Source organism: Thunnus thynnus, chromosome 11 (assembly GCF_963924715.1).
Source record: "Thunnus thynnus chromosome 11, fThuThy2.1, whole genome shotgun sequence".
NCBI classification, from domain to species: Eukaryota; Metazoa; Chordata; class Actinopteri; order Scombriformes; family Scombridae; genus Thunnus; species Thunnus thynnus.
Window position 1 is genome coordinate 20,559,147 of NC_089527.1, and position 17,186 is coordinate 20,576,332.

At 39.2% G+C, this 17,186-nt stretch overlaps 2 protein-coding genes across 2 annotated transcripts; one reads left to right on the top strand and one right to left on the bottom strand.

Moving 5' to 3' along the window:
* Positions 1 to 854: 854 nt before the first annotated feature.
* On the bottom strand, positions 855 to 7,187 carry LOC137192774 (ankyrin repeat and SOCS box protein 9-like). The gene is made up of 7 exons (XM_067603705.1): positions 6,926 to 7,187; positions 6,685 to 6,764; positions 6,300 to 6,407; positions 5,814 to 5,964; positions 5,410 to 5,544; positions 2,842 to 3,033; positions 855 to 2,707 (listed from the first exon to the last, which is right to left on the bottom strand). The coding sequence occupies exons 1-7, from the start codon at positions 7,008 to 7,010 to the stop codon at positions 2,556 to 2,558; spliced, it is 903 nt and encodes a 300-aa protein (XP_067459806.1). The 5' UTR covers positions 7,011 to 7,187; the 3' UTR covers positions 855 to 2,555.
* Positions 7,188 to 10,221: 3,034 nt separating this feature from the next.
* Positions 10,222 to 17,170, top strand: gpr143 (G protein-coupled receptor 143). Its single transcript, XM_067603706.1, has 9 exons — positions 10,222 to 10,975; positions 12,059 to 12,168; positions 12,528 to 12,622; positions 13,017 to 13,109; positions 13,422 to 13,531; positions 13,614 to 13,722; positions 14,542 to 14,659; positions 14,748 to 15,003; positions 16,532 to 17,170. The coding sequence occupies exons 1-9, from the start codon at positions 10,720 to 10,722 to the stop codon at positions 16,633 to 16,635; spliced, it is 1,251 nt and encodes a 416-aa protein (XP_067459807.1). The 5' UTR covers positions 10,222 to 10,719; the 3' UTR covers positions 16,636 to 17,170.
* Positions 17,171 to 17,186: the final 16 nt, after the last annotated feature.

Genomic DNA, 17,186 nt, shown 5'->3' on the forward strand with positions numbered 1-17,186 from the left:
GTCCATAGCCAGCAAGTTCATACAAAAATGGTTTATTCTCCTCACTCAAGCCTCTCCATCCTCCTTCCCCTTCCATCTATCCTAAACCTGTTTTCTGCTTCCTCTCCCTATGGGATCTGTTAGCCACACTGATTGGCTGTATGCACAGACAAACCCAGAGAGGTCAGAGGCCAGTAAGCCCTTGAAGAGTTTTTTTTCCGAACATGGGGAAGGATGGTGACAGCTGACAGGCTGCTGTAGAAGCTTTGGGAACATTACGAATGATGCCCCGCTCACACTGAATATTTATCAGGCTTGTGTGGACAAAAATATTGAGAGAATCAAGAAGAAGAGATGAATATGTTTTGCATTGCATGTTGTAGCTGGAGGCAGCGGATAAACAAATGATTAGCATGAAATCAGCCAGCACATTGTAAATACTAGATCTAGATTGGGACGATGGAGAGAAGTGGTGGTAACCTAAATCAGACATCGTATTCTGTGGTTTGACTCACAGGTTTCTATCATCTGAATTAATGGGAATCAAAAATTGCGTAGATCAGTGCTGTGTCTCGGCAGGATTGCCCTCTCTCCTCCTTGGGCTACAAACCTCCATTTCTCAGACAGGCACAAGGAAGCGCATTTATTACCTTGATATAAGACTGTATCCTCGCGGCTTTTCTCAAGTGAATTTGGGTTTAAGGAAAAATAGGCAGCGAGTACCTAGGTTAAAACATATTCATTCATAGAATTAATACTGTAACTTTTTTATATAATGTGTTTCATCTCTTATCTGTGTATGTTCAAGGTTCACATAATGTTTGTTTTTTGCTTCCTCCATGTGCTGTGCGTGTATAGCAATACACGTTTTAGACTCAGGGGAAACAGTTCTTTATCTCAACACATCCTGTATACAACCAGATGCAGACATATGAATCTATAAATACACAATGTCTCTTTTCAAACACACTCTGGATGCAAAACACACTGACAAAATAAACAGTGCATGTCTTAAATATAAGATAATCATTTGAATAGATCCACATATCCAGAAATAGCTGATACTTCAACAAAAAATTATACAAAAAAAAAATTCTGATTCTGTTTATGAAACTATCAAAAATGTTTTCTGACTATATCTTGTTAGGATTTTTAGTGAAAAATACCAGACTTCTTTATGTAATATAGAACTGAGTTAGTGCAGTTTATTATTGTTCAAACATCTAATATTTTCAGAATCAACCATCTATCTGTTGTTGAGAGCATCTATTTGTGTATGTGTCCATATGTTTGCAAATTACACAAAGTATTTATCAAAGTATTTGTGCTAGTAATGCAAAAAAATTCTGACAAACTATAACTACAAGCTGAACTAGGTTTGCTAATATCTTGTTTATGTTTTATGTTTTTGGTTTTTCTGTGGTGGATTCAGATACAGTGTGTATTATTTCAGTACATAAAACAACTAAAATGCACATAAAGGAAGTATCATGTGTGGTTTGCATTTGAGTGGCATCCTTATACTTGAAAACAACATGGGGCACAATTGAAATGCGGATCATGCAGGCCATGATGTGATGTTGGGATGGAAAAGGTGCTTTATATGAAAAATTCTTACATTTTGCGCTCACCATTATTGCCAGATTATTACTTTATCGGTTTTTATTGATTTTTTATTACATTATGCACAGTTATTACATTCTAAGTTTCTACAAGGCTTCAAGTTTCTACAACACATTTGTGTAAGTTGCATATTGGTCTACGATTGGGTGACATCCAAACTAGTTTTGTTGTCACAAAATCACGCTCATAGGCATACGTCTTAAACTCAGATTTACAGGGAGCACAGAGAAACTTCCCCCTTCAGCAGATGAACTCAAGTGTCAAACATCATTCTGCACAGCGAAGGTCAAACATCCACATGAAGTAACAACAAGCAAAACACATTTCTGAGTGGAGGAGGGCTTTTAAAAGATATAAAAAGAAACAGGTTTTCTCTAAGGATCAATAGCCATTTCCAGGTAGGGATAACATGGACCTGGCACGTAAAAAGATTTCATAAGAGAGGAATATCTACTGTGGGTCCAGAGAGAAATCTTTTAAATACAGCAGCACCAAAAAAAAAAAAAAAGAAAAAAAGAAAAATCAAAAATTCAGCTCCGGAGCTAAATAGTCAGACTTTTGTCATAAATATCAAAAACTACAATATTTACGAAATGTGGATACTTGTTTAAATATAAAAAATATAGTTCCAGTGTATATATTGAATATTTATTGGATCTCATGAGCCTATTAAAGTCTCATTTTGTGCTGTTTTTCATGTGTTTAATGTCAAAAATAAAAATATAAAAATCTCACCATAAAAACCTTGCTTTAAGACTTTTAAGTCTCCATATAACAGTCCATTAATCTTGAGAATCAGTGTATGCACAGAGGTCTGTCACAAAGAAGAATTATTCATTATATTACCATCACACCCCTGAGCCATGAAGTAGTCTTCTCTCTGCAAGATTATCCAAGTCCACCCCCTATTGGCCTGGGGGTGAAATGCACTAAGTCTGAGGTTGAGAGTAATTTCAACGCATTAGATCTTCCCTCGGGTTTGATTGGTAGAGGAGATACTGTTTCAATTCTGTGGGGAGGTGAAGGTCATGAATCCCACCTAGTCTCTGCTTGCCGACAGTTTTCCTGACGTACAGCCGGCACAAGTGCATCAGAGGAAACATTCCTGGGCAGGCAGGGGGGAGAAGCGTGAGCCATGACAGAGAGATGTTTTGATTATTACTGCTTACTGCACCAGCTTAATGTAAAGGCCTTGAAAATCTTCACAGGCAGCCTATTTGGTTATTTTGAGGGCAATACCTCCAGCTTGTCTCAGCAGCCTCTCTGCCAGGCTGTTGGGAGGTGCGAGGTCCAGCGGCCGTTTGCCTTCCAGGTTCCTGAGGGAGTGATCCGCCCCGTGGTCAAGCAGGACAGACACCATCTCTGGGCTGGACAGACGGGCAGCGAGGTGCAGGGGCGAGTCACCAGACACACTGCTGTTGACACTAGCACCTAAAGGAGAGGAGAGACTAATGAGGTATGATGTCCTCACATTACATAACAAGTAAATAACATCTCTCAGAGTTCAGTTGGAGCTTTGCTACTACAGCACTGAGCACCATTTATTCTATTTACTATTTACATAAAATATTTTGGTGTATTTCGTGGTTAGACTACATTTACTGGAGTTATGAATATTCAAATCCTGAAAAATGATTTATTTTAGTTTAAATAAAACACAACATGAATTGTATACTGGCAGAACCCCATGGGAAACAAGGGTTGAAAGTACATTTACTTGAGTAAAATTTTAAGGTACTTTACTTGAGTAATTCCATTTGATGCTTCTTTATACTTCTACTCCACTACATTTCACTTTTTAACTCACATTTTTTACATTTACCTGGCAGATACATTCACATACAAGACATATGTTTAGCTTTCAAGATACATACTGCATCAACAATAGTAATCACTGTGCATAATGAGTACTTTTACTTCTACTTTAAAGGAAAGGTCTTAGGAAGCTGCTCCTCTGACAACGAAACTGGTTTTGCTTGCTGTAATCATTCCTCCTGTTCATACTGGCCACTGAAGATTTCGGTAACACTTTATTTTACAGGTCCTTTAATTTTATACAAATTTCCTGGAAATTTTCTGATATGCTATTACATCATTTGACACACAGAACTACGCAGACTATCGTGTTTTTTTTGTCTGTGAAAGAATTGTTAAGAATCTACTTTATTAAGCATGTTTGAAAATTGAGAACTACATATGAATCTAAATATATTGAGTGGGTATTTACCAACTCAAAACTTTCAATGTTTTAAAATAATTTGTACCAAATTGCACAACCCTGTCTGTAAAATGTCCTAAAAATTAACCATTAAATAACTGCGAATTTCTCAGAAAATTTTCAAGAAATTTGTATAAAATGAAGAGACCTGTAAAATAAAGCATAACCAAGATTTCTTCTTAGTATGCTTTTAATTGGCAGGGGTTGAGTGTCCCTGTGACCTTAAGAGTTGTGTTGTTGGGAGCAATAGCTCCTGGTAGGATCTCCCCAAGTCTGGGGACTTCAGGATTGCTTTTTTGCTTTTTGCTGATGATTTGGCTCTGTTGGCTACCACACACCGTGACCTCCAGCGGACATAGGGACAGTTTGCAGCCGAATGTGAAGCAGCTGGGATAAGAGTCAGCACCTCCAAATCCGAGGCCATGGTGCTCTGCCAGAAAAAGGTGGACTGCTCCCTCTGGGTTGGGTGTGAGTTGCTGCCCCAAGTGAAGAAATTCAAGTATCTTGGGGTCTTGTTCACAAGTGCGGGTAAGCTGGAGTGTGAGGTTGACAGGTGGATCAGTGCAGCATCAGCAGTAATGCAGGCGTTGTATCGGACCATTGTGGTAAAGAAAGAGCTGAGCCAGAAGGCAAAGCTCTCAATTTACCAGTTGGTCTATGTCCCCACCCTAGCCTATGGTCACAAGCTTTGGGTAGTGACTAAAAGAATGAGAACGAGGATACAAGCGGCCAAAATGAGTTTCCTCTGGAGAGTGTCTGGGTTCAGCCTCAAAGATAGGGTGAGGGCTCAGACATGCAAGGGGAGCTCAGGGTAGAGAAGCTCCTTTGCATTGAAAGGAGCCAACTGAGGTGGTTTGGATACCTGGTTAGGACTCCTCCCTCTGGAGGTCGTCCAGGCATGTCCAACTGGTAGGAGACCCTGGGGCAGACCCAGAACACACTGGAGGGACTGCATATCTCTTCTGGCCTGGGAAACAACTTGAGATCCCCCAGGAGGAGCTGGAGGGCTTTGCTGGGGTGAAGGATGTCTGGGTTTCCTTACTCAGTCTGATACCACCGTGACCCTATCCCGGAAAATTGTGGCGGAAAACTGATGGATGGGTGGGACAAAATCCACAGTCTTTGTTCAGTGCAAAAGTGTATTCAAAAGTGTATCTGAGACTAACATGAGCCTTCAGCAGTCTGAGTTAATCAAAGTAAGTGAGTATCTTACAAAGAGACTCTGCCTCTTACCTCTTTACATTACTATCCCTGCAAAACACAAAGAGGGACTGTCATTCTAAAAGACTGTAACTGTGGAAAATACCCATGTCCAAAGCTTCAGATTAATTTTGGAATATATTTTTGCAAACAACAATACCTGTGGATGTTGTTGCACATTTCTTCCATTGGAGGCATTCTCAGAACAGATCTCTAAATGGCCAGTATGAACAGGAGTAATGATTACCGCATGCAAAAACAGTTTCAGTGTTCATATCTGGCTATTGTTTTAAGACAGACTTGAAGAATTGTGAACCTATCCCATCTTCAACCTGAAATAACAATCAATCTATTTGACAGGTTAGAGGTAAAGTGAGAAGCATTCTTACCAAGTTGAAGCAATTTCCTTACACTACTCAGTTGCTGATTGGAGCAGGCAGCGTGGAGAGGGGAGCCTGATTGGTCAACGTATTGATCCACATCTGCACCATACTGAACAAGAGGCTCAATGCACTCTGGGTGACCTAGACAGAGTTACAAGAATCATCACAATGAGAGGTGGGGTACTTGAAAGGATGTGTTTTGAAATATGCTTGTGCTTGGCATCTCAGGGAAGAATATGCAATCGTTTTACTTTGTAGCTGACAAGAAACACACACTATTTTTTTTTATACATTATTCATTTCACAGAACTTTTCTGACATTTTGGCACTCTTTGAGCATTTTGTAGTGACTGACTAAACTGGTTCAGCATAGATTATCTGTGTATATGCAAAGGAATGTGAACTCTAACCTTTAGCTGCAGCCAAGTGGATTGGGGAATTTGACTGGTTGGTCCCCAGGGCAGTCGCTCCATGTTGAAGGAGCAACGATATACAGGTCACATGGCCCCGGGCACAAGCTTCTGACAGGGGTGATTGTCCATCCACCGTTGAATTGTTTACCTGACATGGATAAGAATATTTTTGAAACAATCCACCAGAAATTCTCCATATAAACTATTCAATTCAAAGTCACATGCAGATATATGTTTGTTAATGTGTTATTGTGCATTCATGGATGAGTCTGCATGCCTGTTTGTATCAATGTCTGGTTAATCTCTTACTAATATGTACCAGCACAAAGTTAAATCTAGCAATTATTGATATGGTTTCTGTCTAACTAGATTAGAGCATTATTTGGGAGTTTCTGTCAAGAAAAGACGCAAAACGCACTGCCTTGATTTTGGATTTCTGTCATGTTTGTGAAAAGCCAAACCAGGCAATGATGGCTTACTGACATTTGCCCCATTTTCTACCAGAAGCTTGGCGCAAGCTACATGGCCCTGTATACATGCTCCATGGAGGGGAGAAACCTGGTCCAGAGTGCTCAGATTGACACATGTACCCTGTGAATAATACATAGCACATATAGATTCATTGAAATATTATAGATGCACATTAGGAGTTTTGTTACAAAATGAAAAATCCACAAGAAAATGAAATACGAGAGATGTTTGCTTATAAAGTATTTCATGTTTGGGTGCAGCAGATATGCATTTCTCAGTCATTTGGTGATTTTCAGATGGAAAAATGTTTCCAAAATGCATAAAAACTATAATCAAACCATGCATGCAGTATAAAATAATCCTTTAACCTAACCTTCAAAACCCCACAAAGCTTTACCTGAGCAATGAGTCTCTGCAGAGCAAGGACGTGTCCATTAAATGCAGCATCATGAATCGGAGACCAGTCTGATTCGATATCTATGTGTAGACATTATAGACAGTAGTCCTCCATGACTTAATCAGTATCATACATTTAAACAACATAAATTTGCATTACAAAGACGTGGTGAAACTTTCTGTGTGAAGCAGTAAATACACTCCAGCTGCAGTTTGAGCTCACGCTGCCAGCTGCTACTCACCACTCATCAAAGGGTTTGAGAAAAAAACAACAGCTCCAGTTTGACATGTCCTGTCCCGCAGCGTCTCTTTCTGTCCAGCAGACATACTTCACAGTGATGTTCCAAAAGCTTTTTTATGCCTCTTCACGTTTTGCATTGGAGGCTGTATTGTGCGCAACTTGGAGTCCTCATCTGTTTTCAGTGTATTTTGTGGCAACCCAAGTCTCAGTGCTGTGATGTCACTTCCTCTCAGGCAAAGTGTTTGCCATGCAGGAAGCAGGCTGGTTGAATGTAGTTGTTGGGTCTCAACCAATGAAGGTGCAGAGAATGAGTGAGAGAGGGAGGGAGAAGGGCCTGTTGAGCAGGTCTATGATGTATGTGTAATCTGACACTGCACATCCACACCCATCCTCTGCTGCTAGAGAGGATGTGTGGTGTAGGGGGAGAACTCAATCAACCTATGCCTACAGTCAAGACATATTGGTGTAAAAACTTAGCAGTACATTTAATTACATCTGTTCATGTTTTTTTTTTACATTGTTCCTGATTCAAGACAGCAATACTTTTTACCTCGTGAAACCCTATTTGGGTGATTCTTCATTTTTATGTTGCCTGCCTTCATTTTAAAACAGAAATTCTGCAGATCCAGTGTTGAACAATCGCAATAAAAACTATTTTATTGCTCCCAATAATGATAATGACATGGCTATTAATGTCTGAAAATGCACAATAAGTTATTAGCAGTATAATTTTTCCCCCTGTATTTCCATATTATAATTTTGTATTCTCAGCCTTTTCTGTTCCTTATTAGCATTGAGGGTCTAAGGATACAGGAGGTTGTATTGCTGTACAGATTGTAAAAGATTATAAAGCCCCCTGAGGCATATTAGTGGTTTGTGATATTGAGGTACAGTATATATATAAAAAAATGACTTGAAATGACTAGTTTTTGAATTGACAAACACATTCAAAGAAAACTAATCGGTAAAACATCTTTTCATTACGAGAACACACAGTCATCTCCATCCAGTAATTAGAGTCTTAAGTCCCTTAATGACCAAATCTGCCTTGTTACTTTGTTTCCTTATTTGTCATTTAATTTCAAATTAACACTGATTTTTCATGTAGTGATCGTATCGACATTTAACACTGAAGAAGCATTAAAATATTAACATTCCCCTGGTATTTATTTTTTCTGAAGTCCATGAAGCCTTAAGTGCCATTAATTAAACTCTCTTTTATGGTTTGCTATGTTTGACATCCACCTATTCTTCAGAATAACCAGAAAGTAGACGGGTGGTCTAATGATCAGAAAGACCTTCCTTAAACTCTAAAAGCTTGGGTTCATGCACCCATGTTAATAAGTTAATAAATGTTTATAATTGCTCTGCTTTGGTGTCTTTGAGTAAAACACTGAATCCCTACCAGCTCCAGCAACATGCTATCCTGACCTCCAACCTCTTTGAAGGAAACAACCTAAAATAAAATTTGCCTACAGGGGTCACTTAAGTGTACATACATAACATCTGTATCATTCTAATGAAATACATTTAGTTCGAGTTGGAGACAACAGCTGTGTATCATGTTATTACAGAATCAGGTTAGTGGTAGAGCTTAATGTGTACTATAATTACAATACAATCTTGTGTAGTAGCATGCAGCCCTTCATTAATGTCAACACAGGCAGTATCTACCGGATCTTGAGAGACGCCGTTACATTTTTGTCAGGACCAGCAGAGGGCAGCAACAGAGAGCAGACGTACACCGACAGCAGAGAACAGCAAGTCAATACTTTAACAACTGTGTTCCCCAGGGGAGTTGTTAATCCCTGGCAGCAGGCTACAAGTTTGCCATACAATTGACTTTGTGCCTTGTCAGGGAAGGTGCATATGGATTAGAATGCCATTGTAGAAACTCAATGAATGCCCTCTCTGTAGTACTGAATAATGAAAGTCCTTGATGCTTTGTTTTCCCAAATAAAACTGCTTCAATGTCCACTGATTTCCTCAGATCTTAGTCCAAGCAGGCAGATCCAGCAGCTGTCATGACCTCTGCTGTATCTGGATGTATTGGAGGGGAATTTATTTCAAGAATAGGCTGTTTATCGTGGTGCAAACCAGTGCAAGCAAAGTGCACTAAATGTCATCTGTTTATCAGGAATCTAAGGATGGGGCTGGGTCTAATTTATTCCTAGGCTTCCCATCCAATTTCCCGACATTTTACTTTTTACTCTGTAGCACAAATTTGACATTTTCATGACTGCCTTAAAGGATAGCTTGGTGCCCAAATGAACACTGACACACATTTTTCTTGCTGTAATCATTCCTCTTGTTCAAATGACTATTAACAGATCTCTTCATAATGCATTTTCAATGTAATTGATGAGGGACAAAATCCACAGCCCTCCTTGTGTTCATGTGCAAATTAACTCTTTACCAAGACTGTTAAGTGCTTTTATGTCAGTTCAACAGTCAGACTTTTATATCTGTTTGTACAAGTAATACAAGTGAATTTTACAGGATGTGAAGAAACATTCTTTTATGCTGTAACACATTAGAAACACTTCCACAAATAGCACACAATAGGTCACAATAGGTCATCAGGCAGCACCATTCACTGGCCACCTAATCTAAATGTAGCACATGTTGAATGCGTTTCAAATACATCATTACATTATCAAGTGACCACAGAGTTTGACCCACTTTCACCTGTAGAAGGCTCAACCCAGATCACCACCAGACACACTGAGGCCAATGGGATCATGAGTTCAGAAACTTAGTGGTATTAATAATGATGCACTGACTCTTCTGTCCCGGAACTATCAGGTTATAAAGATCAAATATGCATCATGGTGTGTCCAGGGCCCGATTAACTCATTAGTGGACCCCTTGTAAAAAGTGAGCTGTGGACTCCAATTAAGCCTCTTGCATTCCCCAACTTAGTTTGATCATTAGTTTAGTTGGTTAGTTCATTAAATGCAAATTTATTTGCTAATATGTAACCTGTAAGCATAATATAGCAAAACATAAAAAGGTATAGAAAGTAGATTTTGACAAAGGACCCTGCTACAAGACATGGCCTAAAGTTTAGGTACAAATTCAGGAGTTGCTTTAAAGGCCTTTCCATTTCAGTTTATATGAATCAATAAATCAGACTTGCCAGAGAGTGAATCTTTGGTGCCTTTGAGGCCTGAAAGTCTGGGTCACTGGGGCAATTGCTCACTAATGCCCAGCTGGTAATCCAGCTTTGGGTGTCTGGAATACCTGATCTAATACGGTATCGCCATGATAAAATACAAAATACAGTGTTTACTACACCTACAGAATTATAGACTCTCAGTATATTATATATTGATTATATATCTTAATAATAGCATGATTTGTGAATGTGCAGGTTACTCTCTTTCATCTGAGGTTGTTCTATTGACTTTTCCCTCAGGGGTAGAATAAAGTGTGTCAAATCATCCTATTATACTTTTGTTTGAGCGCATCTTCATCATAGAAACTGCACAGACCAAGTTCAGTAAATTACTGTTCATTAATCCGCCAATTAAAATATTCAATAGCTTTCTAAACTCCCAAAACTTAAGATCTACATCACACTCCATCACACAACAGCCCATTGTCGGTTTCTTGTATTGTGGCAAAGCTACAACTGCGGGGATTAAATGGAAGCACATGATGATTCAACCCCGTGATTTCTCAGAGTTGGGTCATGGATTCAGTCATTTCCTTTTTCTTTTCTTTTTCTTCTTTCTCCTGACACCGTAGCCCACTTCTCTCTCTCTCTCTCCCTCTCTCTCTCCCCGGTGCGTGATGGCTTCCCCTCGGCTGGAGACTTTCTGCTGCCCGAACCGAGACGCAGCGACAGAGTTTGTGGTCACTTTCCAGCCGCTCTTGTTCGGGGCTTTAACTGTCGGCAGCGCGTCCCTGAGCCTGTTGCTCTCTATTTTGCAATTGCTGCCAAAACGCAAGGGATACAGAAGACTTGGACAATATCCGGTGCCAAGGCCCGCGTCCTCCTCACGAATATTGTTCATCATCAGCATCTGTGACATACTGGGATGCACAGGTAATGACCAAACTGCTGGTGTGGGCCTGTTTTTTTTGTGTAATCATTACAGAGAAAAAGAAGAAAAGGAAGAGTAGCTTTTCACATCATTGAATTGCTGGATCTAATTACGCACGCAAATATTTTGTTTTTAACCCTTTTGTTGCTCCACATTTGTCTGTGACTTGTCTCATTCAAACAGAGAGATAACATTTGACACATGTTCGTAGACAGCTATGAAAAATAAGATTTATATGTCAAAAAAAGAAAGAAAGAAGTATATTTTTATACAAATTGATCCTACATGAGCTTTTAAAAATTCTACAGGTTGTGTAAAATGCACATGTCACTCTGTTTCAGCTGGAAACTTGGTAAGAAAGTGTACACTTGCAAATCTGAGCAAGAAACTAGATGTATTTTATATCTACTAGTTCTGATGCAGCTTCTGGCTTTTTGCACAACAAAAGAATGACTCATGGACCCCTCATGTGAGTAATGTAGTGACTCAAACAACAGCTTTTCTGTTGGCTTATATGTTGATTTGAACGCGGCAGCGTCTCCCTAAACAAACTAACATTTACTCAGTTAATGACACAAAAGGCTGTAAATCATTTTAAGACTGCTGCACAACATCCGAACTGTTCATTCATCACTTTGCTTCTGCACTTGGTGAGAGGGAAGGCAAATGAAGTCATGTATTTCAGTGTACTTAAAAGTACCCTGTGAGGTTTATCCAGCACTGCAAACTAACAGCTTGAAGTACACCGTGACACAATTTAAAATGGAATAACATAACAGCATGTAGTCTGCATCACATAAAGATTCTGGGAGAGCTCCCGGTTTTTCCATTCCATGGGAGTCTCATGTTGGAAATGGAAACACCCTTATAAAACACACCTGGAGGCAGTTCATATTTCCATGATGTAAAACTGCAATTAAAAGGACTCATTTTAATTATAGTTAATCATACCAAAAGAACTTGATGTGTTTTAAATGTTAATTAAGACCAGTCCTCTTTTTGTGTTTGTGTTCCTCTCCTCTTCCTGGCAAAGCAGGAATTTGCAGATACAATTAGAGACCATGTGGTTCTTTTCCTTCCTCCAGGTATCATTGTAAGGTCATCTGTCTGGCTGGGCCTGCCCAACACCATTGACCGCATCTCTGTGGCCAACAGCACTGATGTGTGGCCAGAGATCTTCTGTGTTGGAAGTGCAGTATGTATGATGCTCTTTGGCAAAGCTTCACCTTATTTAAGCCTGCTGAGCAAACACACCATTTATCTTGTTTACTTGCAGCTTCATGCCTGACAGATGACAGAAAAGGGACTATAGAGGAAGAACAAACACATAATTTTGTTTATTATAACTCATGCGTGATCCCATGAAATGCTAATTCCATGGCAAACGCATGCCTATTTGTGTTAATTCACGTTCAGTGAGCATGTGCACAGCATCGGTTATATCTTTTTAAAGCTGTAAAGGCACAGATTAACTTCATAAACAATTCATAATGCTTAATTATAACTGCATACTATATTGTAGAGGTGCATTTATCCATTATATGTGTGTTACAGATGTGGATCCAGTTGTTTTTCAGCGCCTCTTTTTGGTGGACCTTTTGTTATGCTGTTGACGTATTCCTTGTGGTGAAAACATCTGCAGGAATCAGGTGCTGTCATCCTCACCTTCCAGCTACCACAAGTCATTATCACCTCCTATACGCACTGAGGCAACGGGAAGCAGGACGTGTGAAACATCGTTCTCTCACTTTGCTTCACTGTCTAATATAGATTCTCCACCTCCATTTACTGAAAGTGGTTTGAATCTTCTCCTACACAAAACATTTACCATGTAGTTGGCAATACCTGGAGGTGTTTTGTTTTTTTTTTTTGTATAAGTTCCTTGCATTTCAAAGGTATAACAATATGTTTCTCTCCCCAGTCTGTCCTGTACATTTGTTTGGCTGCACAGCAGAAAAAAAAAAAAGAACAAAAAATCCCTGAGATGCAGAGCTTCAGCAGCATTGTGAGCTCAGTCTCATGACTTGTTTCTCTCCCCAACAGCACCATTATCCTCTACCACATGATTACATGGGGTCTGGCTGTGCTGCTGTGTGTTGAAGGAGTGGCCATGCTCTACTACCCATCCATCTCAGAGTAAGACTCTTTGTTGTCCTTTAGATACACCCACGCCCAGTCTTGTCAGGAGATAAACAGAGAACATTACCTTTTTGTGTCGCTGTCTTTTCTCCTGAGGGAGCCTGAGGTTATCACAAAAGACCATAGATCAATTGTCCAAATATATGCTACGTTAACCATGCCTAAACTATTAGGCTGTTGATTTTTGTTCTTCTTTTGTTTGACACTGATTCGCATTTTTCAGATAAAGAAGAGTAAATTACATTATCTCTGTTTTAGTGCTGTGCATTTGTGATTTCCAATCCTGATGTTATTGTATTTTTTGTGCAGTTGTGAGCAAGGCCTCCAGCATGCTATACCTCACTATGTCACCACGTACGCTCCGATGCTGTTGGTCCTCGTGGCCAACCCTGTCTTCTTTAATCGGACAATATCTGCAGGTCAGTTCCTCCCCCTCAAATATTTTCTCACAGATGCAGACGGGCGCAAATACGAATGACCTCTCTCGTCTTTCTCATCTAGTGACATCTCTACTGAAAGGGCGACAAGGAATCTACACAGAAAATGAGAGACGGCTGGCCAACGAGATAAAAATACGTTTCTTTAAAATAATGCTGGTGTTCTTTATTTGGTATGTTACCGCTCTTTAACAAACGGATCAACTTTAAACATGCCTGTGTGTTCCTCTTATCTACAAATCATCATGTTTTCTTTACATTTATGTCAACCAGCTGGATACAGGCTACATAGATTGGATTTTTTTTTATGTTTGTATGCAGCCATTTGCTTCCATTCATTTCCATATGGTGTAAAAATCAGATAGCAGACACTTGCAGTTGTCCAATCCATGGCATAAACATGAAGTCTGCATAGATTTATGTCATTTTTGCAAATTTGTTGCTTTCAACTTAGTCTGTACTACATTACTACATTATTAATGATCGCAGGCCTGCTGATACACATGAATATTGTACAGAAATTAATGAAAACCAATTGAAGCTTGCAAGAAAAAGTACATTAAAAATTGTAAAACACAGCCACATGGTTTGCAAAAAGGTTAAAAGTGATGTAAAGTATATTTGACTTCTGAATGTGCAAATCTACTGTTATGTTCATTTAAAAGTAGTATTTTCCATTTTGTGTTAAATGTGCGTATACTGTTTGTAGTTATTGTGCATTTTACTTTCTCAACTGTACAATACACGGGTAATGGTAGTGGGTCATCTTACTGTGGTCTTGCAGTAACGTGACTCTCAAAAGGCAAACTCATGGAAACTCAGAGGTCAACCAAAAATTGTTTTTTTTCCACGGCTGTTTGGTGGATGGATATCAGCTGCATACTCGTGTGGAAAAGATGAATGCATTTTGTAGTTTAAAAAAAAGTACATTTTTAAATTTGCAGCCTCGTTTAGTGAGACATGGTTAAAATCACTTACCTCTGATGTTTTAGCTGGGTGCCCAACATCATCAATGAGAGCCTCCTCTTCTACCTGGAGATGCAGATGGACATCAATGACAACAGTTTCAGGAATATCAGGAATGCAGCCCTCATCACATGGTTTATTATGGTGGGTTACAATACATTGTCACACTGTATTCAAAACACTTTTAAATGTCTAACACCTTGATTGTTCTGTATTTTCTTGGCTATTTAAGGGTATCCTGAACCCCATGCAGGCTTTCCTCAACACTCTGGCCTTTCATGGCTGGACAGGATTTGATATTGATCTCAGCCTGCAGCGGAGGAGGGAGCTGGCCTGGGACTCGGTCTCTACATCAGCGCCGAACACAGGAGGCCATAATCCCATAGTGGGAGCCACTCTGCTCTACCAAAGTCACGTCCAGGAAGCCAAAAAGAGCGTGATGGGTAATGGCCAGCAGCACTCTGATGCCATCAGTGTTCTCTCAGAAGGTAATTGGGCTCTCAGTGGCGGTAACAGCTCGCCGGTATATCAGGGCTGGTGAGGCTGACACACTTCCCTGGTTCATGGTGTCTCCTGATACTATGGCTGGATCGCCTCTTCTCTTAAATTATACTGTATATTTTCTTTTGGATGAGATCATTTATGGCGAGATACTATTCACTGAGAAATCTGATCCAACTGTCTGAAGACAAGTTATTCTCTAGTAGAGAAGTTTTTTGTTTTCTTTTTAAGTTAAGGTCTAGATTTGGAGCAATTAACCAGGACAAAGTTAAAGCTCTCTGTGATGAATATTTAGTAATAAAATATTTGTTTTTACCAGTGTTGAAGCTGACTCCTGCTGGATGTAATAATAAAGCACTTCACATTATGTAACACCATGCAGAATTGTCTGTTTTGATCTATGGTGTACCAAATAGTACAGTAGCGTGAAATTTGGCTGCACAAAAAGTTCTTTTCTTGATATTGAACAGAAATGATAAAAGCAGTGTTTCTATCATTCTGCATGTGCATCTGAAGGACATGCATTTACATTACTATGTAAAAACATGACAGATGCAAAAGTTGCTCAGGGTGCATCTATTGTGGCAAGTTATCACACAGAGCTTTAAGTGTCATTATATGCTTAAGGTGACATGCGGCGAATAATGGCAAAGCTGTTAAATATACACATGAAGCAGGTAAAATACACCAAGTTGCTAGTTTATCAGATACATCAAGCTAAAACTAGTGAAGCAGTCATACACACCTGTCAGTATAACCTTCATGAAGATCGGATTTTTTGCATACCTGTTTTAGACTGCGTCAGTTCCTCATAAACTGGCAACCGAGTGTGTATTGAACACAGATATGTATTCACTGGATAGAAATGTCAATGTTTACACTCTCATTCTAGTAACACTGAGTAATGACATAGGGCGTTCTCCACAGAAGACATTTTGACGCATCACAGTAGGAAAAGCACAGGTGTAACTAATAAAATGAACGATGGCTGAATTCCACTGTCACGCTGTCATTATTTACTGGGACTCTGAAGTAGAACAGATCCATCGTCAATCTTTTTAGTAAAACCTGTGCTTTTCCTTCTTTGACAAATCAAAACACCTGCTGTGAAAAAAGGCCCATTAAGACACTATCAAATGTATTTTGGGATGATTTTGTAAAGCATTTTATATCCTTTTTCTACCATTTTGTAGTTGTGTTTGTGCATCACCTAGCTCATGTACACACTTTATTTAATGTTCTGTCAACATTCAGTGTCTTTGAAATGATAAATCCTTAGAAATAAAGTTAATATATTAAAGGATTTTATGTTTTCTTTCATTTATATAGCCCTCAGTCTGCTTCCACAGTCAAACGCAAGCACAGATCAGTACCATACAGCCCAATTGTAAATTGCAATGCCTAAATTCAAGTTTCCCAAAATACATTTGTGAATTAATGCACATGAATAGACACTCATGTGCAGCAACAGAAAGTGACTTCACCCAGTAATATACCCCTATTTTGTCTTGCTAGGTTCAGATTCTAGTACAGTTGAAATCCGCATTTCCAGCGAGCTACGAGACTTTGAGGATGTAGACGCTGATGGAGAATCCTTGGAGAACTCTGTGAGGCACTAGCTGGGGTCATCGACAACCCGCCTCGTTCTACTTTGCTGTGTGACATTGTTCTTGTAGTTCATTTTGTTTTAGTTTGTCTCCTCTATTGTCCTGTTGAGATTTTCCCAGATTTTAACTGGTTATAAGATTTCATTAGTTGGTGTGACAAAATATTTCTGATTCAAAGCCTTTTATGTCTCCCTAAACCCTTTAATCTGTCTGCAGTATAGTGTAGTGTTACATTACAGTAACCCAAAGTAACTGCAATGTCTCTTCTGGCAATCATCGACAGAACAATCATAACATTTTCTTATTAAATAACTGACAGGTTGAACTTTAGAAGTGCCCTAAGAGCTTGAGGAAACATTTCTCCTGGTGAGTTAGATGCACTCTGGTTTTGTGATATGCACTCTTGTTGTTAAGCTCCTAAGGCACAACAGAATATATAATAAGCTAAATTGTGTATTTTTTGAGGTAGTTACTGTATATCCAGCTGTTCATCTTGTATTTTTGCACACTTCTTTTATACTATATTAAATATCAAAAATATTTCTTAAGGTTTTGTTGGTGAT

Bases quoted from the DNA above. Each gene is read 5' to 3' on its own strand.
- LOC137192774 (XM_067603705.1), bottom strand. From the start codon at position 7,010: ATGTCTGCTGGACAGAAAGAGACGCTGCGGGACAGGACATGTCAAACT. The intron at 5,965-6,299 runs GTCAGTAAGCCA...TATCCATGTCAG, and splicing joins TGGTAGAAAATGGGGCAAAT to GTAAACAATTCAACGGTGGA. The intron at 5,545-5,813 runs GTTAGAGTTCAC...AACTCTGTCTAG, and splicing joins CCACTTGGCTGCAGCTAAAG to GTCACCCAGAGTGCATTGAG.
- gpr143 (XM_067603706.1), top strand. From the start codon at position 10,720: ATGGCTTCCCCTCGGCTGGAGACTTTCTGCTGCCCGAACCGAGACGCA. The intron at 13,110-13,421 runs GTAAGACTCTTT...TTTTTTGTGCAG, and splicing joins TACTACCCATCCATCTCAGA to TTGTGAGCAAGGCCTCCAGC. The intron at 13,532-13,613 runs GTCAGTTCCTCC...TTTCTCATCTAG, and splicing joins TAATCGGACAATATCTGCAG to TGACATCTCTACTGAAAGGG.